This window comes from Marmota marmota, unplaced genomic scaffold, assembly GCF_001458135.2.
Source record: "Marmota marmota marmota unplaced genomic scaffold, marMar, whole genome shotgun sequence".
NCBI lineage: Eukaryota > Metazoa > Chordata > Mammalia > Rodentia > Sciuridae > Marmota > Marmota marmota.
In genome coordinates this window covers 226,679-248,966 of record NW_026000068.1, presented here as the reverse complement: position 1 = coordinate 248,966, position 22,288 = coordinate 226,679, and the positions used below count along the sequence as shown (strand labels likewise).

Sequence of the window (22,288 nt, the reverse complement as noted above, 5' to 3'; positions counted from 1 at the left end):
TGGGCGGGGCCAGCTCTGCTGCAGGCGGCGCACCGGGAGCTGCCGCCGCCCACGCCCCTCGCGGCACAGCCGCTGCCGCCGCCCATCGCGTGCCCCGGGCGCCGCCGCTTCCTCCTGCGGCCACGGCCGCGTCACGCGAGGGCGGCTGATCGCGTGCGAGCGGAGCGTGGAGCTGCCGGGGCCGGACGCGGCACCGCCCAGCGAGCCCAGCCTGCGCCGGCGGCTCCTAAGAGCAGGTGTCCCTTCTGGGAGCCAGCGAAGGTGCCGAGGGTCTCTGTGACCCCAGTTAACCGCCTCTGCCCACTGCCATCCTCGCTGTCCGCGGATCCCGGGCAGGGCCGCAGGGAGAGGACGGCCTCGTGGGCCACTGCAGTGAAAGAGTGGGCAGCCCTCTTTCTGAGCCCCAAGGCTGCATTCCCAGGCAAGAGAGGCGCAATCGGGGCCGCCCTGGAAACAAGCAGGATTCCCAAGTCCCTGCTGTGCTCAGCACGGCCTGAATACCAGCCCACCTCCTCCCCATTCTAAAACGCAGCGGGTAGGTCTGCCAACGACCGACCCCAGGAACTTCAGCCATGTTGGGTGCTGGAGATTCCCAGGGACACCCCAAGCAGCCCTCCAGCTGGTGCAGAATCAACTGGAACAGTTCTCACTAAGTTGATTTTTTGCATCCCAAAGAGGCTCATTTGGAATAGGAGTTAGCATGGAGACAGTTGTGATCTGGACTGGGCCACCCAGTCCTGAAGGTGTCCCACCCTTCCTACCTCCTTGCTGTGAGACCCTTTCTCCATACCCAGGAGACATACCAAGGATACTGTGCCATGGGGACCATCCCCCACCAGTGGCTACAGAGGAGTCCTGTGACTCAGCCTGGCCAAGTGTTCTTAGTGAAGGAGAATTGTAAAGACAAAGCCATCTCTGCTTCTGGACAGCATTGTGATCCCAGGAAAGTGGCAGCCTCCTTGCTCCAGGCTCCAGTGAAACCAGCTCCTTGACCTTAGAGCAGTGTGGGTCAGACAGTCCTGTGGTCACCCTTCCCCATGGTCAGGGATAAGGCTGGACAAGCCAGCTGGAGCAGAGATGTTCCAGATTGACAGTTGAAGTTTCCTAATTGTTTATAGGACTGAATAATGTTTATTTTAGATCTTCTACAGATAGAGAGGAGGGTGCAGGCAGAGCAGGGGGTCCTGAAAAAGAAGGTAGGAAACGAGACAGCAGCCAAGAAAGGCAGACAGACCCAGAACAGAAATGGGGGGTCGGCTCTGCCCCCATTTGCACTGGAGACTTTCCCTGCATGATCTGGCCTCTCCTCCATCTGCACCAGAGAGGGGTCTGGCTGGAACTTCAGGCAGGCTTCAGGCTGTAAAGAGCCCTAGCTGCTCATCCACAGAGGCTCTGCACACCGCTCCACAACCCCCTGTGCAGGAAAGGCAGATGGACCCACTGTCCAGGTCTAGGGACGAGGGCAGGTGGACAGCGGTGGTGGGTGGTAACAGCTCCATGCTGAGGCCATGCCATGCATCAAGGTTTCACCAGCCCAAACCTGTGAGGGAGGCTGAGGTGTAGGGACAGGTGCACCCAAAGGCCCATGGGACCCAGCCGGCTGTGCTTGTACCTAGCATACACAGCAGTGTCCCAGGGCAGAAGCAGCCAAACAGGAGGAAAGCCCAAGACCCCACTTCCACTGTCCACCCTCACTTAGTAGGACAACAGTTCCAAGAACCATGGCTTACAGGGACAGGTTCTACAGGAGTCGAGTGACCAGGGAAGATGTGACTCCCTCTCATAAAGCTTCCTGAGGTTTGCCCAGCCACCAGAGCCACCCTGGGGACCCCCACTGCAGAAAGGATCACCACAGCAAGAGCCACCTTGTTGTTCAGGACATTTGGGTCAACAGGTCCTGCCAAGCCCCTGCTGCACCTTCTGAAACTGGGACACAGGACTTCTGCCACAGGGCCTCATGGATTCAGAAGAGAAGCCAGGGCCCCACGCCAAATTCTGGTCAGCTGCAGCTCTTGGGAAAGAGGTCCATGTCCACAGAGGCCCTTATTAGATAAGGACCAGTGCCATGGTTATATGCCAACCCGAGGAAGCCTGGGCGCCCACATAGGAACTTCCCTGGTGTGTCTTAGAGGGCGTTTCTGGAGGAGTCTGAACTGTGTCTAATACAGGAGGTGCAGCTTCCCCAGGGTGGGGAGAGCCTGAGGAGAACACAGTGTGGGAAAGGAAGAGATCTCCCTGCAGCAAGATGCCAATATTTCAGCACTGGCCAAGAGCCTGGGACCTGGTGCTGCATCTAATCTCTTATGCCACATGCTGGGCAGGTGACCTCTGGGTCAGTTCTTCCTCCCACCACCTGGGGAGATCAGACAAGTGTGATGGGGATGTGCCCCCATCACCTGAGCCTGCTGACAGCCTCCGCTGACACCTCCTGTCCAGGAACCTTGCCTGCTGTAGACTGGGGGCCAGGAGGTGGCAAGACCACCACTTGTCACCTTGGAGGCCATGGCTATGTTCTAGAGTGACCATAAATGTGATGGAAGGTGCCAATGAGAGTGTGAGAGTGGAAATGAGTGTGTGCACATGTGAGTGAGATGATGTGTGTGAGGGTGTGTGTAAATGCTGCATGCTAGTGTGGGTAATGAATGCTATGGGCGTGTGAGGGTGTGTGTGTGTGCACCTGTGAGCACTGTAGATGGTGTGTGAGGGTGTGTGAGAGAGTGTGAGGTTGTGACAGTGTGAGGGTGTGTGTCCACCTGTGAGCACAGTGTACGAAGGTGTGTGGACACTTGGTGTTAGCAGTGTGAGCGTGTGTGTGTTTGAGTGCAATTACTTATTGGGTGCGTGTGAACATGGCAAGGGTGTGTGGGAACTCTGTTGGGTGTAAGAATGAACGGGAAGGGAGGGTCTGAGGAGGGTAAGCCCAGTTGTGGGCATGGCTGGCTCATGGCAGGGCATGAGTGGCAGCATGAGAGTGCGTGGAGGTGCCTGCAGGTGATCCCCGCAGCTGTGCCAGGAGGGAAAAGGCACGAGGCCTTCCAAGGTGCCCAGCTACAGCTTGTGGGGAAGAGGTTAGAAAGGGCATCAGAAGCCTGGATTCTCTGGGGCAAGAAAAGCACCCGGAATATAAATGCACACACTCCCTTCACACAAGGGCAATGCCTAGAAGGCAGGAGCACAGTCCGAGATGGGCACTGCATCAACCTGCTGCATTTTCTGTAGAAAGAAGTTCCAGATTTTTCAAAATGCACCAGTGAGTTTTAGAGATTTCTCACTTCCATACAGATCAAAAAGAACCACAAAAGATGCACTTCCTCTGAGGCACCGAAGACCGGGGAACAGCAGCCTGCAGTGCCCACACCATCTCCTATTAACCACTTTCTCAAGTCACACAAGCCAGAGCTGCAGGGTGTCCTGCAGAAGAAATGCACCCTTGCTCCAAGCCCTGAGAAGTTCTGAAAGATGCAACCAAAAATAGCTCTTTGGGGGGAAAAAGAGCATTATGTATACACAATGTAGACCCATGTTTCTTCCTGATGTGAAACATCTGTTTTAAGCTAATCATTTGGTCATTCTTGTTAAGTTTCAACAAGAAATGCAAGTTTCAGCAAGACATATCAAGAGAAAGTACATCAGGGTCAGTAAAAGTCAAGAGAAGTTTTGTAAAACAAAACATGACAAAACAAAAATGTGCCTGCTGAAATCAGATCTTCCAAAATCCAATACTTACTCCATTAATAAAGCACAGTTCTGAGGTGTGGAGAGGAATGTGCATGGGCACTGCCCCGCGGCCGAGAGCCGTCCTGAGGCTTCCGCAGGATAGAGCCTCGCTTCACAGTGAGGTTATTCTGCAGGCGAGGACGCTAGCCCACCTCACATGTGCAGGTGCAGACCCTGCCCCACCTGTAAACTTCCATGTCCATGACGATGGTCCAGCTCAGGGGCCAGAGAGAGCAACCGATTTCTTTATAATGAACTTATGAGTCAATTCATAAAGTTATATAACCACAAACTTTCCAATAACACTGATGAAGAGCTGGCCTGCCTGTGATCATCCAGGTCTTTGCTTCCTCCCATCACCCGTCACTGTGGGCCTCCAGCAGCCATAAGAGTTTCACAATGTCACCATGGGGAGATACGGCCTGGGGGAGAAGAATGTTCTGGGGCCTGATGCTGCCAGTGCCTGGACCTCCTAGGGACATGGTCACTCATCCACCCAGGCCCTGGCTCATTTCCTCAGCATCGTGGCCAGCCCCCATCTTGGGATTAGCAGGGAATTAGTGACAGAATTCAGCCACTTTAAGGCCACGTGTGAAGAGAGGGGAGCAGGGAGGGCGAGAGGTTCTATCAGGTCTTCTGCGTGGCGTGAGGCTGAGCGCATGGCTGAGGTGGCTGCTGAATGTTGGCTGAGTAGAGACTTAAGGAGGAGGCCCTGAGATGGCTGGTCAGAGGTGCCCATGCTCACCCAGCCCCAGAGAACCCAACAAATAAAACACTGCCTTTCAAAGTAAGTGGCTAAGGGAGAGTGCCAGAACTCAGCATGGAGGCGAAGGAGCCTGGCAGGACCAGAGTCGTGGAAGGTGGCAGAGAGAGGAGGATGGGGCACGTGTCAGTGGTGACCCCAGCCCCAGCAGACACCAGGGACTGGTGTCTGCCTGGACACCAGTGACTGGGGACTGCCTGGAGCACGCAGGGCAGCTCTGCTTTAGAGGAGCTTGCTCAAGATGCCACAGCACCATCTTGAGAATGGAGCCTCTGTCACGGAATCCATGGTGCCCCAGGGGACAGCCTCTTCAGAAAGTGGGAAAACTGGATATACACACACAGAAGAAAGGAATGCAAGAGAGCGAGCGAGCTAGCGAGCGCAGGAAAGCAAAGGATAGATGCAAAGGAAAAAGGAACAAAAAGAACTAAACCTCACCACTGCAGAAAACCACAAATATGAACAACAAGAGAGATGCAAAGGGACAAAGAATGGACAAACAACCAGAAAACAAGGGCAGGAATAAATCCTTATCACTAAAACCTTGAGTGTAAACAGATTAAATTCCCGAGTCAAAAGACGGAGAGTGCCTGAATACATTAAGAAAAGACCCAGCTATATACTGCCTACAGGACACTCACTTCACTAGTAAAGGCACACACAGACTGGAACTGAAGGGTTGGAAAACACATTCCAAGTAGATGATCCCCAAAAGTAAGCAGGAACAGCTGCTCGTTTCAGATAAAATAGACTTCAAGCCAAAAACTGTAAAAAGAGAAAAGGAAGATAAAGGGAACAATTCAACAAGAGGAAATCACAATCATAAGCACATATACAGGGACTGGGGATGTGGCTCAAGCGGTAGCGCGCTCGCCTGGCATGTGTGCGACCCGGGTTCGATCCTCAGCACCACATGCAAACAAAGATGTTGTGTTCGCTGAAAACTAAAAAATAAATATTAAAATTCTCTCTCTCTCTCTTTAAAAATAATAATACTATACCAATGTTAATTTCTTAAAATAAATAAATAAACACATATACACCCATGCTGAGACACCAAACTATAGAAAGCAGACATTATTAGATCTAGAGGGAGAGAAGGCTCCAAAGCTGTTGTGGTTGTATGACTCCTCACTTTCATCAGTGGACAGACTATCCAGATGGTTAAAACAGAAAACAAAAAACAGCGGAGCTAGACCATGGGCCAAACTGACAGAACACACATTTACAGAGCCCTTCACTACACAGCTGCAGAACACACATTCTTCTCCTCAGTGCGTGGAACATTCTCCAGGATAGGTCATATGTTAGGCCACAAAACTAGCCTCAAATTTTCAAAAAAATAAGAATCATATCATGTTATCTTCTCTGACCACAATGGGATAAAACTAGAATTCAACAAAAGGAATTTTATGAATTGCCTGAATACATGGAGATTAAACAGCATGCTGGGGAATGACGGGTGAATGCATAGAGAGATTTTAAAATCTCTTGAAACAGTAAACATGGAAACAGCATAACAAAGACCTACGGGAAACAGCAGAAGCCATTCTACAAGGGGAGTCTACAGTGAGGAGCACTCACGGAAAAACAAAAGATCACAGGTAAACAGCCTGACAATCAGCACAAGGAACCAGGAAAGGAAGACAAATCAAACCCTCAACAAATTAGGAATGGAAGGGACCCCTCAACATGACAAAGCGACAAATGACAACCCACAGCCACCGTCACACTGTGTGTGTCATGCAGGGGAAAAGCCGAAAGTGTTTCCTCCAAGATCTGGAACACAACAAGGATGTCACTCACCAGTCCCACCCAACACAGTGCTAGCAGTCTGAGCAGAGCAGTCGGGCAAGAGAGGGGACACGGGCACCCACACTGGAGGGGAGGAAGTGGAATCATCCCACTGCAGATGATGCCATCTCAGGAATGAGAATCCTACACACTCCACCAAACAGTCGATCAGCAAATCAAGCTGCAGGACCCAAAATCAGCACACAAGAAACAACAGCGTTTTCAATAAGAGACAGCTCAAAGAGAAATCAAAAAGTAATCCCTTTCACAATATCACAAAATAAGCAAAACACATAGGAATGAATATTGCTAAGGAAGTAAAAGATCTCAACGGTGAAAATTATTAAGCATTAATTTTAAAAAATTATAAAGAAAACAAAAAAATGGGAGGATTCCATTCTGAATTGGAAGAACTAACATTGTTGTTTTTTATACACAACCAAAAGCAACCTACAGATTCAATTCCCATCAAAGTACCAATGACATCGTTCACCCAACTAGAAAACACTCGCGAATGCCATATGGACCTACAAGACCCAGAGTCTCCAAAGCAACCCCAAGAGAGGAGAACCTGCCTTCAGATCACCCTCGCTAAGGTGGCTCTGGAGGGCCCCAAGGCTCACGTGTGCAAGACCTGGTCCCTGGGCGGGAGTACACAGCGCTGGGGCTTTGGTGACCGGATCATCAGGCTCGGACCTCAGCAGTGACTCGATCCACTGATAGCTGCACAGACAACTGGAAGGTGGTGAGACTCTAAGAGGTGCAGTGTGGCTGAAGAAAGTGGTCTGGGTGTTCCCTGGAAGGGTATCTTGTCCCAGCTCTGCCTCCAGATGCAGGAGCCCAGCAGCCATCCTCCACCAAGACCTTGTGCCATGATGTCTGCTTCACTCAGTCCCAAAGCCATGGAGTCTGCTGACCATGAACTGAATGCTCTAAAATCATGAGCCCAAACAGATCTTTGCCTCCTTTAAGTAGCTTAGGTCTGGTCTCATAGTCAGAGTGATGGACAGCTCACCATCCCAGTAATACAGAGCTACGATGGCCAACTCAGCATGGTGCTGGCGGAGAAATAAGACAGACCAAAGAAGCAGAATAGGAAATTCACAAATCACTCCACATGCTTCTCTGTGGTCCGATGATCCATACAGACATTGCTCAAAAGAAGACCTATAAAGGCCAAAAGCACATGAAAAAATGTGCAGCAGTGTGGAACAGGGAAAGGCAAGTCAAGCCCCCAGAGCTATCCCCCACCCAGTAAGGAGGACCTGTCACAAAGGCAACAATCACTGTGCAGGGAGTGGAGAGTGGGTCTTCTCGCCCCTGCTGGTGGGAGTGCAGAGCGACGTCCACCATGGAGACATAGGAGGCTCCTGCAGCTCTGCACTGGCCACCCACCAAGTGTGCTTGCAGAGGGTCCTCTCACTATGGCAAGGACCAGAACGACACGGTGGAGACGGCTGCAGAGGGTGACGGGATTGAGAAGACGAGCCGTGAACACGAGGGCACACTACACAGCCTCCAACAGGACACCACCTGTCACTGGCGCAACATGGGCTGAACCAGAGGGTGCTGTCGGTGAAAAGCCGAGCACTGAGCACCAGATGCCACGCGTCCTCTTCCACGTGTGAAAGCTGAAATGCTGCCCTCTGGGAAAGAGGCGTGGTGGGCGTGGCAGAGAGCAAGCAGACCACGGGGCAGGTGGGGAGGTGGGGACTGTCCTCTTCACTCAGACAACCAGAGAGGATTCTGGAGGAGCTGGAGCCCTGTGGCTCTGACGGCACCACAGACGTCACACTCCTGCATGCAGGTGTACTGGTACCCATCGATAGGACAGATCTCAGATGCTCAGCAGGCACCAGAAGGCCTCAAGAAGGCTGGGGACGGGCAGGAGAGCTACAGGGGCCCTCTCATCAGCACACAACCCCCAGGCCCTGGAGAGCCTCCTCACACCCCACCCAGCCCTGCTCCTGCAGACCCCACATCCCCCCTCGGGATGCATGTGCATGCCACGGTCTCGAGGACCACAGCTCTGCATGCCCTCACTGCTCCCTGGGGAAGGCCTCTTCCCCTCGAGCCAGGCTGGGTGTCATCACAGTGGAGGACCCTGGTGACTTCCTCACAACTTCTCAGGCTTTTGCTCCTCCATTGGCTTATTTTATTTAGAGACAGCACCAAGTTATCAGAACAATACGAAGCAGCCAAATACCCTTCCCAGACATGCCACGGTTCTTCACAGCCATGCCAACACCCTTAAGCAGAGGCTGGGGTTGCACCAGCCTGCTGGGCTGGCCCTGCCCCTCTGCCCTCTGCCCAGTGCTCCTGGCTGTCATGAACTCCAGGACACTCTGCAGACTGCTCGCAATCACCCCAGAAGGTCATGCAGTGGCACAGTGTGGACATCCACTCTGGCAGGGTGAAGTGAGACCCCAGAACAACAAATGCTGGGTTTCCCCTTGGTGATTAAGGCCATTAACAGACACTTTGTTCATGACGACCAAAGATCTCATTTCTCACCCACTTTCACCACTAATCTCAGCACCTGTGCATGATTTGGCCTGAGTTTGACTGCAGGGGTCAACAAGTGACCAGCTCAAGTGACCTCTCCTCTCTAACATCCTCTCTCCTGGATTTGTTCATTGGCAGTGCACTGTGAGGAGGAGCTCCTGGTCATTTTACGTTCGTTTGTGTCAGTGTGGACTGACGGAGTCCCAACTTATTTACTGGGTTGTCAGCCATTGCTACTGTGATTCACTGTGATTCCGGAGTCCACCCTGGCCTGACAGTGGCCCCTTCACAATGACACTCTACCACTCTGAGTCCACCTGGCCCTCTGGTGAATGCACTTCTGAGGTCATCTTGTATTTTCCCAATCCATCTTTGGTAGGAGCCCAAAAGCTCTTGTTGCTTTTACTAGTGTGGGGTCTTTAGAAAGGAAGATCTGCATGTGTGGTAGTCAGCTTTTGTTGCTGTGAGCAGAAGTCTGGACAAAAACAACTTAGCCGAGGAAAAGTTTATTTGTGGCTCACGGTTTCAGAGGTTCAGTCCATGGTCAGCCACCTCCATAGCAGAACATCGTGGTGGAAGGGTGTGGTGAAGGAAAGCAGCTCAGGACATGGCGGCCAGGAAGCAGAGAGAGAAAGAGAGAGATGGTGAGAGAGAGAGAGATGTGCCAAGGACAAAATATAAGCCCCACAGGCATGTCCCCTGTGACCTCCGTTCTCCAGCCACACCCTGCCTGCCTTTAGTTATCACCCAGTTAATCCATGCAAGTGGATTAATCCACTGATTCGGTTACAGCTCTCATGATCCAGTCATTTCATTTCTGAATATTCCTGAATATTTCAATTCTGAGTATTCATTTCTGAATATTCTCTCACATGAGCTTCTGGGGGACACTTCATATCCAAGTCATAACAGGATGTCAGGTGTGTTCACTGCTCCTGGGGTGTCACTCTCCCCAGGCCCCTCGGTAGACAGGTGTGAATCATACACTCTTTATATACATATGCATGTCTCCATCTCTCTGTGTACTGCATTTCTCTGTACACTATATTTTCAGTATACACTGAAAATCCTGAGTTCACACCAGTACCTCCAATTCTAATTCAAAACTGCAGATTCAGTACAGAGTGAAATTATTTCCCCTTATATATTGTGTGGAGATTTCTCTGGAGAGACTTAAACTAATGACTCACTCTCTTTAATGGTATCATGACTATTCAGGTTTTCTGTTTCATCTTGAATCAGTTTTAGGAAGCTTTGTTTCCTAGGAATTTTTCATTTGTCTTCAAATTTATTAGCATTTATTTGTTCCTAACAGCCTGAAGTTATCTTTCAAATCTACACAGATGCATCTATATTCCTAATACTGTATATATATTGCTTTATATATTATTGTGTGTATATTCTTTGTGTTCCTAATACTGTTTTTTGTTTGTTTGTTTGTTTTGTGGTGCTGGGGATTGAACCTAGGGCCTTGTGCAGGTGAGGCCAGCCCTCCATCAACTGTGCTTATCCCCAAGCCCCCTAATACTGGTCACTTTTTTCCTTGATCAATCTCACCAGAATTTATAAAGTTGATCATTTTAATGTTCTAATGTTTTTCTATTTCAATCAACATATTATTTTGTATTATTTCCTTTCTTTGGCTCTATTTTATCATACTGTTCCTTATCAAAACTAATTGAGCTGAGTGTTATAGCACAAGCCTGTGATCCCAGTGATCAGGAAGCTGAGGCAGGAGGATTACAAATTTAAAACCAGCCTCAGCAACTTAGTGTCTCAAATTAAAAATTAAAAAGGTCTGGGGATGTGGCGCAGTGGTAAAGTGACCCTGAGTTCAATTCCTGTTACCACCCCCACAAAGTCACAATCATAAAGAAATCATAGTGGGACCTCAAATGCAAAATAAGCTGGGATGACAGGGCTGTGCCATGGTGCCCAGCTTGATTGTGACTTTTGAAATTTATTAAGATTTGTTTTATTGGCCAAAATGGTTCAATGCACTTAGAAAATTCATTTATAAATTTGTTTTGGGATATATATAATTTTGTTTTGGGATATAGCCATTATATTTTTTGCATTTGTCAAATCTATAATTTTTATTCTTTATATGTCTTACTAAATATGAGCTATTTGTAATCTTTCTAATGATGAGTTTATGTATTCTTTTTTATAGTTCTGTCAATATTTGCTTGATACATTTTGAGATATTAGAAGTGTACTAATTTAGAATTATTTTATCCACTTGATGAGATTAACTGTTTAATAATTATGTTGAAAAATCTCTCCCCTGCCAGCTCTAACTCCAATAAACATTTTAGACCAAAATCAATGTTTTGAAAGAAGCATACTCTCATCAGACTTCTTGCAGTACCTTTCCTGTCATTTATTTCTGCCCTTCCTGCACCCTGGAGTATCAGATGGGCTTTCTGTGAATAGCGTGTGTGATCTACGCCAACGATCTCTACCTTTTACATGGCAGGCTTAGTCCATTCACGTTTATTGTTGTGCTGCCTATCTGTTCCACCCCTGTAGTGTTTTTCCCCTACTTTCTTGTCTTTTCCTTCGGACCACATTATCTCCTTCTCATTTTTTCCTTTCCATTAGTTTGAAAATTAAAGTCCACTTCCATATGGAAGTTAGAGAATCAGCCTCCAGGGTCAATACCAGGACCTGAGAATGCTCTGACCTCAATCGCCCTCCTCAGAGCCACACACCATATGGCCACACCTGTATTCCTGTTCTGCTCTCACTATGTTGTTGCCATAGCTTTGCACAGTTGGGTTCAGGTTGCTTCTCTCCGAGTGACCACCTTGCCACTCCTTGTCACTTGTGCATCACAGATCCTCACCTGGAACTCCCGTCCTTCTGCCTGAGGTACACCCTGATATTCCTTCTAAGCTCTCTCTGTGTTCTCAGCTTCCTTGTTTTTAATCTCTGAGTACGCCTTAATTTCTTGCCAGCTCATCCATCAATGTTGAAAGGGTTAGCCTGCTTTATCTTGCATTTTTGGCTGCCGTCAGCAGAAGGATGAATTGGTTGCTTGCTGGAAATGGAAGAGATGAGACTTTTGAATCCCAGGGGGGCAAGGACTGTGCATGAAGAAGAAGGGGCTCTTTTAGTATGAGTCTTAGCAGAGGCCCCAGGACAGCAGATACCACTCTCCCAAAGAAAGTTGGGCAGAGGAGGCACATCCAGAGTGAACAGGAGGGTGTCCTCAGAGGATCCTGTGAGTCACTCCCCCTCCTGCACTATGAGAGCAGCAGCTTCTCCCCAGGCCGCTCAGTGGTCTGTCTCCTAGGGCTGGTGAGGGCCCCGAGGCCACCACCCCTCTGACGCTGATCCCAGGGGCAAATGTGCCTGGAGCTCTCCACGGGCACGGGCTGCAGGTGGGGATCCTGCCACCTTGGCAGCTGGAAGGCACAGCCCTGGACCTGGTAGGGCACACTGCGGCTCCCGAGGCTGGGGGTCCAAATGCTGCCCGAGGTGCCTGGAGATGACACCAAGGGCTAGGCTAAGGAGGGAAATGCCAGGGACCAACTGCAAGGCGCCACCCACACCAGGCTGTACAGAGACGCGTGGCGGTCGCCCAAGACACCTGAGAGCCCCCTGGGTCCCACTCACAGCCACGCCAGCCTCATGGGACGGTTCCTGGCCTGTTTCCTCTCCTGCTGCTCCCACCCAGGAACTACAGCGACCAGTGCAGGGGACGAGGGATAAGCAGTCTACCTGGCTCCCAGTACCCTACCCACAGCAGCCCCATGGCCTCACCTGAGACAGCTCAATTTTTAACATGTCACTAGACCGACCCTTAATGCTCAAGTAGCCTGCCGGGGCCACCTGACCAAAGGTGCTATACATCTGCTGGAAGGATGGTGATGCCTGGGGATGTCTGGACACTCCCAGGCTGGGAGAACCAGCCACAGAGAAGACTGCTGGGCAGTGCCAGGGAAGCACAGACTTGAGGCCAGCTCCTCCCTGGGTCCTGGGGAGAGCCAGCTCCGCAAGAAGGGAAGGAACAAGTCTCTCTCTCCAGGGCCAGGCTCACCTCCTGGAAGCAGCTGGGAGAGGAAGGAAAACAAGACCAGCCCAGGAGACCACTAAGAGTACCCCACGACGACCACGGTGCAGGGTCCACTGCAGCCCAGGAGCTGCCGCACCTCACCTCCCTCCAGCACCCACTCCAGGCCAGCTGTCTAAACATCAGCCTAGATGGGACCTGAGGAGGCTCCTTCCGGCAATGCTCCCTCCAGCTGAGAGCCAAGCAGGGGAACCTCAGGCTACAGGAGGCCAGGCGCGCCCAGGAGGACTCCCCTACTCGCCCCGCAGGCCCAGTGACCAGCCTCAGCCCTGCCACCAGAGCAACAGGGAGCACCTGTGTCCTGTTGTCCATCCTGCTCCTGCCGTCCACGTGGGCAGTGTCTGCTGGTGCAACCAGCTCCCCTGGGTCCTACTGGGACACTTAGGGCTGTGGTCCACACCCACAGGGGCCTTAGCAAATGGCTGGGCACGAGTAGGCCAGGAACTTTCCAAATCTTCAAGGTCTGGTTCCGTTTAGCGATTCCTACAATGTGTCTCCGCTCACACGTTTTACCATAGCAGAGGCATCAGTCCCCAACACCCTGCTGAGGACACTCGGCTGAGGATCCAGCCTCATCCCGTGCAGGTTCTACTGCCCAAGCACGAACACCATGAAGCAAGCTCTGTCACTTTCTGAGGAGTGTGCCCTCCCCTCTGGTCCCCAGCCATGCACCCATTCTGAGTCCTCACCAGAATCACGGCTCATGCTGCATCTGACCTCCCTGCTGTGGTGAGGGCAGGTGATCTCTAGCACCACGGAGGCCAGCTGCGACCTTCCCAGAGCTGCCTCCAGCAGCCACTCTTCCACCGCAGCCCGACAGCCTCCCAGCACACACCTGGTGCTCCTGCCGCCGCCTGGAGTTCAGTGCCCAGATCTTAGACTGCGCAGGCTGCTTGTAACACAACGCCACCACCCAGACCCAGGGCTTGTCTTCTCCCAGCCCAGGGCTGGAGGCACCGCAGAGGCACCCTGATCTGGGTGTTGGCGACGGCTGCCTTCAAGTGTGGTGCTCCTCTGTGGTGCGCACGCCTGGCGAGCCTCAGGTCTGTCTCCTCCCATGAGGTGAAAATCCCCCTCAGGGCCTTATTTGATCAGAACTGCTTCCTGAGAGACCTCATCTCCAAATGCCACCAGGCAGCTCCAGAACCTGGGCTGGGGACCCAGTGCGCAGTCCATGATGAAGATGGATTGTCGGGAGAGGGGTGACTGCTACAGTGAGATGAGTCTCACTGTGCTGCCCGGGCTGGTCTGGAACTCCTGGGCAAGGAGTCCTCCGCCTCAGCCTTCCGTGGAGCAGGAAGCGCCACCACACTGGGCTGAGAGGGACAACCCCGTCGTGAGAGCTGAGATCAGTGTCTCAGTTTAAAGCTGCTGCTTCCATCCACGGCCTGAAACCTCGTGCTGGTCTCAAGCACTTGCTCAGGCACATCCCTGAACTCAGGGCCCAGGACATACCTTCCTGGTGTCAGGGACCTTCTGTCCCAGGGTCACAGTGCAGCAGACATGCCCGCACAGACCGGGTGAGTGCAGACCATGGGGACCCCAGGCAGGAGCTCCAGGAGGGGCCCAGGCATGGGTGCCGCAGGCTGAACCCGGAGCAGCGGCCCTTCCCAGAGCCGCCTCCAGCAGCCACGCTCCCACGGCAGCCCCCAGGCCTCCCAGCACACACCCGAGACTCCACCACGTCTCCAGGTCCTCCCGGGTCCCGGCTGAGCCTCCCCTTCTGCTTGCTGCTCCGGGCGGTTCTCTCTCTGGCCAGTATCTCCACAGAATGTACCTCTGATCAATGCCCCTGTCCTCCTGAGTCATCTAGAGGATGCCGTCCCCATGGCAGGCCTGGGGCCTCTCAGGTCCTCCCAGTCAGTGCCCAGGGCCATAGGTCCCACTTCCAGCTCAGGCCTGGAAGGGGCCCAGCTCTGCTCCTGCCCCAGGACAGGATGTGACCGCCTCCTCCACATCACCTCCCCCACTGTTGTCTTCACCCTGAATTTCCCCTTCTGTGGATGATGAAGTTTACAAGGGTGGGAAATCCCAGCCTGACAGTTGCCCACAGAAGGCGGCAGCAGCAGAGGGTTGTGCAACTTGAAAGTGCTCTATAAGAAACCAAGTAAATAAAAACAAAAGCTCTCAGCCTGTGCCCACGCGTTGTCACATCTCCAGGTTGTCTTTACCCTCCGAGGCTGGAACTTTCCAGGTCAAGTCCTTCCCAAAGGTGACTTTTCATAAAGTCTTAATGAAATTAGCCTGTCCACTTCTCAGTCAGGAAGCACAGATGAAGATCCAATCTCTGCAGCTTGACTCTCTTGTAAGCACACACTGCACACGAATTCAGGAGAGTCTCGAAATTTACCAGTCCCCTTCAAGTCTGCCCTCCAGATCTGTTCAAGTGGAGCGTCCTTCTTATTAATGAACCTCGTGAGGGGACCAGGCAGGATCATGTGCAGGATCCTTGGTGCAGACTGGATGGTGGAGGAACCAAGGCGGGTATAAACTGAGCTAATGGTAAGAGTGGCAAGGCTCCTACCAAGCCTGTGTCCGCAAGGATGGGCTTTCTCCGCACAGTCCACGCACAGCGACCCAGGATTCCTGCAGTTCACGTCACGAGCTCTGGAGCTAGGTGTGAGTCAGGGATTCATTTTGTCTGTTCGCTCAGTGTGGAGGTTCAGGGGGGACCAGCCAGAAGCAGCAGAACTGGGGCTCTTCTCATCCATCCAGCGAGGAAGCCCAATCTGAGCCAGAGGTTGAGTCTGTGTGTGTCAGTGCCAGGAAGGTGAAGTGACCACACCTGAAGCTGCCCAGACACGGAGGCTGCCCCTCCTGTCCTTGATGTTTGCTAACTATCCCCATGGCATCTGGGATTCACTTAGCCCATTTGGCTTATTTATTTTCATATATACATTTTTTTAGCACTTCTGTGGAATGAACCCTCTACCACTGACCTACACACCCAGCCCTTTTTATTTTATTTTGAGACAGGTTCTCACGACATTGCCTAGGCTGGCCTTGAACTTGCAGCCCTCCTGCTTCAGCCTCCTGGGTCTCTGGGATCACAGGTGTGCACCACTGTGCCCAGCTCACATGGTTCATTAATAAAAAGGAGCTCCAAGGAGAGCGGATCTGATCTGGAGGGCAGACTCCACTCCAGCTGCCCACAGGTGGCAAGGTCAGACGACACACACACCCTTCTGTACACACAGACCCTCCTGGAGAAGATGTGCAAACTGTGGGCACTGACCCGGCCGCAGGCCACCCAGGCAGAGCTGGGTGGGAGGAACCTGGTCTGGGTGGAGAAACGGTAAAGCCAGGGCATTTCCACAAGAAATTGGAAACCCAGAGAAGAACCACAGTGTGCCGTCACCTTTCCACTTGGGACAAGCTCTGCAAGTGCCTTGGGACTCAGTTCCTGTGGGGATTGGGGTGAGGGTAAGAAGACTGGGCAGAGGACCACAGAAGACCAGAGCAGGACAGCTGCCTCAGATGTCAGTGCTGAGCCTTCCTCTCCATGTTCCTCTCCATGCCCCACAGCATCCACGGCCCCACCCACCCTGCCTAATGCAAACCTGTAGGCACAGAGCAGAGGCTGCCGGAGCCTCCCCAAACCCTCCCGCGGCATAAAGCCCCCAGTCCACACGTGTAGTCTTCTCGAGGCCATCTGAGATCCCGGCCCAGGACCACCCAGAGCTGGAAGTCTAAGGAAGCAGGAGGGCAAGACAGAACCTGGCCATCACCTACGTCATATGCTAAGGAGAAACTAGGTACAGTTCTAAGTATGACAGAAAGCAGAAGCCTGGTGGACAGAGATGGACAGAACAAAGGCCCAACCCGCTGGGGAAGGGCACTAACCCTGCCGCCCAGGGTGCCTGGAGCCAGTGCAGCTGGGGAGGGGCCTGACCTGGACTGTGGGTGAGGTGGGGTGCACCCCAGCAGCTGCAGCACCCACAGGGCCCAGGGCAGGGGACCAGACCTGGAGTGTGGACAGGGGGTATGTTCCCCAGTAGCTGCAGCAGCCACAGTGCCCAGGGCAGAGGGCCAGACCTGGAGTGTAGACAGGGCGTATGTACCCAGCAGTTGCAGCACCCACGGTGTCCAGGGCAAGGGGCCTGACCTGGAGTGTAGACCAGGGGTATGCACCACAGCAGCTGTAGCAGCCACAGTGCCCAAGGCAGGAGGCCTGACCTGGAGTGTAGACCAGGGGTATGCACCACAGCAGCTGCAGCAGCCACAGTGCCCAGGGCAAGGGGCCTGACCTGGAGTGTAGACCAGGGGTATGCACCCCAGCAGCTGTAGCAGCCACAGTGCCCAGGGCAGGGAGCCTGACCTGGAGTGTAGACCAGGGGTATGTACCCAGCAGTTGCAGCACCCACGGTGTCCAGGGCAAGGGGCCTGACCTGGAGTGTAGACCAGGGGTATGCACCCCAGCAGCTGTAGCAGCCACAGTGCCCAAGGCAGGAGGCCTGACCTGGAGTGTAGACCAGGGGTATGCACCCCAGAAGCTGTAGCAGCCACAGTGCCCAAGGCAGGAGGCCTGACCTGGAGTGTCAACAGGGGTATGCACCCCAGCAGCTGCAGCAGCCACAGTGCCCAGGGCAGGGAGCCTGACATGGAGTGTAGACCAGGGGTATGCACCCCAGCAGCTTCAGCAGCCACAGTGTCCAGGGTAGGGGGTCTGACCTGGAGTGTAGACAAGGGGTATGTACCCCAGAAGATGCAGCAGCCACAGTGCCCAGGGCAGGGGGCCTGACCTGGAGTGTAGACAGGGGGTATGCACCCCAGCATCTGTAGCACCCACGGTGCCCAGGGCAAATCACACAATTAACAGTAGACACCTACCTCTGACCATGGCTGAGCCTGCTCCTTCATAAAGTAGACCCCTTGCCCCTCTGGAGTCCCTGGTGTGGGAGCCCAGGGCTAGGTCTATCCAGGCCTCCTCAGAGCTACCCGGGCTCCCAGTACTCAGTGCACCTAGGGCCGTCCTATCAAGGTGGTGGAAAGGCCCTGCCTAGGAGTGTGGAGGAGCAGCCAGGGCCCTGTAACCTGGCCCCAGAGAAAGCCTATGGCCTGAGCATGGGCTGAGCAAGGCAGTCTGGGGAGGCGGGAGGAGGAGATGCACATGCACTGCACACCACACTCTCCCGGTCACAGTTGGGCCCAGGTGAGACCCATTGCACTCAGGTGGACACAGGTGGGGTCAGATGAGGTCCAGGTGGCTGCGGTGAGAGTCCTACCTTGGAAGAAGCTCTTCACCCTCAGGTAGCTCACACTGAGGCGCAGGACAGAGAGCTTATCCAGCTTGGCGATGATGTCGGGGGGAAAGGGCAGCAGGCTGGCCAGGTGGTCCAGCTCTGCATTCAGGCGGTCCCGGTGCCTCTTGGAAGGGTTTGACTTCTCGGCCCCCAGGGCAGGCCTCCTGTGGGAAAAAGACCACATTAGGCAGGAGCCTCTGGCCTCAGGGGCGGGAAACCTGGTCTCTGGAATTGCCTTGCTAGGAACATGAGCAGAGGAGCCGCAAGTGCTGACGAGAACTGAAACCCCTTCCTGAAGACGCACAGGAAGCCAGTGCCCAACGCCTCAGGCTGCAGCTTGGGGACAAAGACCAGCGCAGGGCTGGGGTCGTAGCTCAGTGGCAGAGCGCTTGCCTCGCACATGTGAGGCACTGGGTTTGATCCTCAGCACCACATAAAAAGTAAGTAAATAAAATAAAGGTCTGGTGTCCATCTACAATTAAAATATTAAAAAAAAAAAAAAAGACCAGCTGCAGAGGACAGGAGGGCAGGGGAGGGTCACATGTTCTTCACCTCCCTGTGCCACAGCCCAGCAGGACAAGGACACCTGGCCCAGGCTGGTGCATGGAAACCCTGTGTTCACGCCACCTCCTGCAGGGGTCCCTGTTGCCTGACAAGGCTGATGCATTCCAGGAGAAAGGGAGTCCCCCCAGGTGGTGAGCCCAGACCCACCCCTGGGCATCTCTAACCACCTTGGGCGCTCTCCTCGGCAGCACCAGAGGTCTGTGCTCACAGGGACTGCCCCACCTGGGAAGAACCAGCACGTAACACCCTCGGGACAGCCATGTGGCCAGATACCACTGGCCGTCAGAAGGACAATGATCCCAGACCCACCGCACCAGCAGAGGAGCCCAACGCACAACACACGATCCCATCTGCACAACATGCCAGGAAATGCAAACTCATCCACAGCAGCAGGAAGCCGACCAGAGGCTGCTTGGGGCAGAGGTGGAGGGGTCCCCAAGGGGCACCGGGAAACCTGGAGTGATGGAAATGTTCGAGATCTTGATTCGAAAATGGCTTCGTCAGCAAGGCTCCATCAGCCCATTCACTTCACCCGCTGAACTGAAACGTGTACCTCAGTCACATCCCAGTGAAGAGGGAAGCAGCAACTTCCAGGCTGCTCCGAGCTTCGGACACTGTCCCCGGGGAGGCTCAGCCACCCCAGAGGACAGGAGGTGGAGGGAGGAGCACGCTACCAGTCGTTCCAGGCATTTCACCTCTGGAGAAAGTTGCCACGGAGAATCACATGGCCCCCCAGGGCCAGCGCTGCCCTGCACCCTGTGCCTTGGGGTGCTCAGGAGCTGCTGTGGCCCCGTGCCAGTGCTCAGGAATCTCCACACGTCCCTCTGTGGCTGTGTGCCAGCCCGACACTCCACACCTCACCACCTGCCCCTTCCGGGAGGAGACGGCACAGGCAGACCTGAGCCCACCCACGTGCAGACCAGGATGCCAGGCCACACCTAGCCATGGCCCTCAGCCCTGGCAAGGAGGCCAGAGCCCCTGCAGATGTGGCAGCCTGCACCAGCAGGGGCTGCAGGAGGGGCTCTCTGGACGCCAACAACAGAGCCAAGTCCAGCTCTTTCCCAGAATAGGTCTCCCACAGGATGGACCCGGCCACCTTCACGGGGACGCCCACCCCAGAGCAGCTGGCCTCAGCCTCCTCGCTGCACAGCAGCCTGAAAGCGTGTGAGCATGAGCAGTTGCTGAGCTCAGAGCCCCAGGGCTCCCTGCTGGAGGCGTGGTCTCCACTGAGGCACTGGGCCTCAATGTGTGAACTCGGGGCCGGGGGGGGGGGGTAGGTCCTAAGGTGACACTCTCCAAGGGCTTGATGGAGTCCTTCCCCCTCCCACTCATGCCTCCACCATGACCCATCCTGCCAGGCAGCTGAGGGGCCTCCCAGAGCCAGAACCACGCCTTGGACTCCCAGCCTCAAAATGTGAGCCGCACCAACCTTCATTCTCTATACAGTACCCAGCGGAGGCACTTTGTTTCAGTAAAAGAGAGCAGACTCACACAGTGACTGTCCACATTACCCCTCAAACCACAATTCCACATTGCCCAGCACCCCCTCAGGTCAGTGTGAAAACTGGCTAGTCAGTAAAGCCATTCAGGGAGAGTCCAACTGCTTAAAGGTCTAAATTTTTTTTAAAAAAGTGTGTGTGTGTTAGAAGATAAAACAGGAAAATCCTCTTAACTGGAAACACAGAAGCTCTTTGTCATCAGATGTAAAGTTTAATCACCCACAAAGGAAAGATGACAAACTCAGCTCCACAGAAGTTCCAGTTTTCTGCATGGCAAAGATTCCACAAGTGAAGTGGGAACTGGGGAAAGTAGACACCCCTAGAGAGGACAGGAGGGTCCCCGATGCCCAGCAGGCTGCCACAGTAAGAAGCACAAAAACATGAATCGTCTCTCAGGAAAATGAGCACGGGTTTCCACCCAGAGTTCACAGCAGAGGAGACAGAGCAGCTCTAGACTTGGCCCAGAAGAGACGTGGCAGCTCTAGGTCCGGCTGAGGAAGAGATGCGCCAACTCTAGTCTGGCCGGGGAGGAGATGCGGCAGGTCTAGGTCTGGCGGAGGAGGCGACACAGTGGATCTAGGCCTGGCCGAGGAGGCGACACGGCACTCTAGGCCAAGGCAGGGAGACTGCATCACAAGCTCCTGGCGAGGGGTAGGAAGCCTAAACTGCAGCAGCTCTGACGCTAGTGAGGGTGACACCACCAGATCCCGGCCCTTGCCGCCGACCAGCAGCCCCGCCAACCCCCGACATTGGCACCAGGCCTGGGGTCTGATTTGCCTGCTGCAGCCCCATACCAGGTCTGGGTGGCAATGGGGGCAGAAGACCCTAATGGGACAAAGCCCTTGAGCTTGCGGCAGGGTGAGCAGCAGCAGCTGGTGTGTCCTTCACCCACGTCCCCATCCCACAGGGACATGTGGGAGGCCTGGGTGGGCATCACTTGCACAGCATATCTGCGCTACAGCCCAGGAACCTGCAGCTGCAGACTCACAGGCCGATGACAGAGCAGGGCTGGCAGGGCACGGCGCTGCTCAGCCACACACCAGCCGGCTCCACCGCAGCGCCTCACTCGCAGGAAGAGGGAAGCCTGTGCTGGTCTACCCACACACACCTCAGGAGGATTCATGAGAAGCAGCTAAACTCAGGTGCCTCGGGGAGGGGACCAACTGAGGAGACCAGCCGTCCCCTGGGGTCCCAACCAGGTGAGGGGCTCACCTGTCCAGAACATGGGCAGGTAGAAGCAGATGCCTGAGGGCTCACTCACACTCTGCCCGACAGGCAGGGAGCTCGGCTCTGCTGCCCCGGACTGCCCACCAAGCTCTGCACTTCAGCTGGGTGGCCATTACGTTCCTTCTGCCCCACCCTCGGAGCACGCTTCCACACCCCAGCTCCTCCTTAGTGTGTCCAGCTCAGCCCCTGAGGACCTGTGCCGATAGATAGTCACGCAACCCAGCCAATCAGCCTCAATAGCAGGAGGAGTGGGGGAGGTGGAGAGGCTTGTGGGAAGCCGGTGGTGGCAGTTGGGCTCTGAGGGACTTCCTGAGGAGCTGTTTTGTTTGGCGTGTGTCGTTCTAAAAATAAAGTTCGTTTCTTTTGACTCCTGAATCGTGCCCAGCCAGACTGCGGCATTTGGTGGCTCGCACGGGGAGCAACTGAGGGTAAGTGATAAGGTAAACTGCTCGCCCCTGAGGGCAGGGCGAGGGGATGGGTAGCCATTTTAAGATTCCTCTTTTGTTTTGCTTCACTTTTGTTTTAAGTTGCCTGTCCCTGGAGATGAGTGAGACGGAAGAAAAACCACTCACATCTGAGGAATAGATAGGGAGAAAGGATGGATGGATATTTCAGGAGGATAGAAAAGCTGATATAATGATTTTCTGTTGTTCCACTTTTGTTTCACTCTGTTTCAGTTTTGTTTGGCGTTATCTTCTTGGGTTGTATTATAGTTATAGTAGAAATATTCAAGTAAAAGAGAAGGTCTCTCGAGCTAGTCAGACAGAGGAAAAAATTCAATTAAAAGAGAAGGTCTCTCGAACTAGTCAGACAGAGAAAGAAAGTGTAAAGCAGAAAAAGCCATCAGGGGGAAAGTTACAACAGGAAACTGCTACTAACACCTTTCTATCACCAGAGG

The 22,288-nt window shown here is 53.7% G+C and overlaps 1 protein-coding gene across 2 annotated transcripts in view; it reads right to left on the bottom strand.

Moving 5' to 3' along the window:
- Positions 1 to 22,288, bottom strand: part of Ahrr (aryl hydrocarbon receptor repressor) — an 82,787-nt gene that overhangs the window by 44,835 nt on the left and 15,664 nt on the right. For both annotated transcript variants that reach the window (XM_015490425.2, XM_048813941.1), the window contains exon 3: positions 18,083 to 18,264. In XM_015490425.2, coding sequence (XP_015345911.1) covers positions 18,083 to 18,264 — 182 coding nt within the window. The remainder of the gene's footprint in view (positions 1 to 18,082; positions 18,265 to 22,288) is intronic.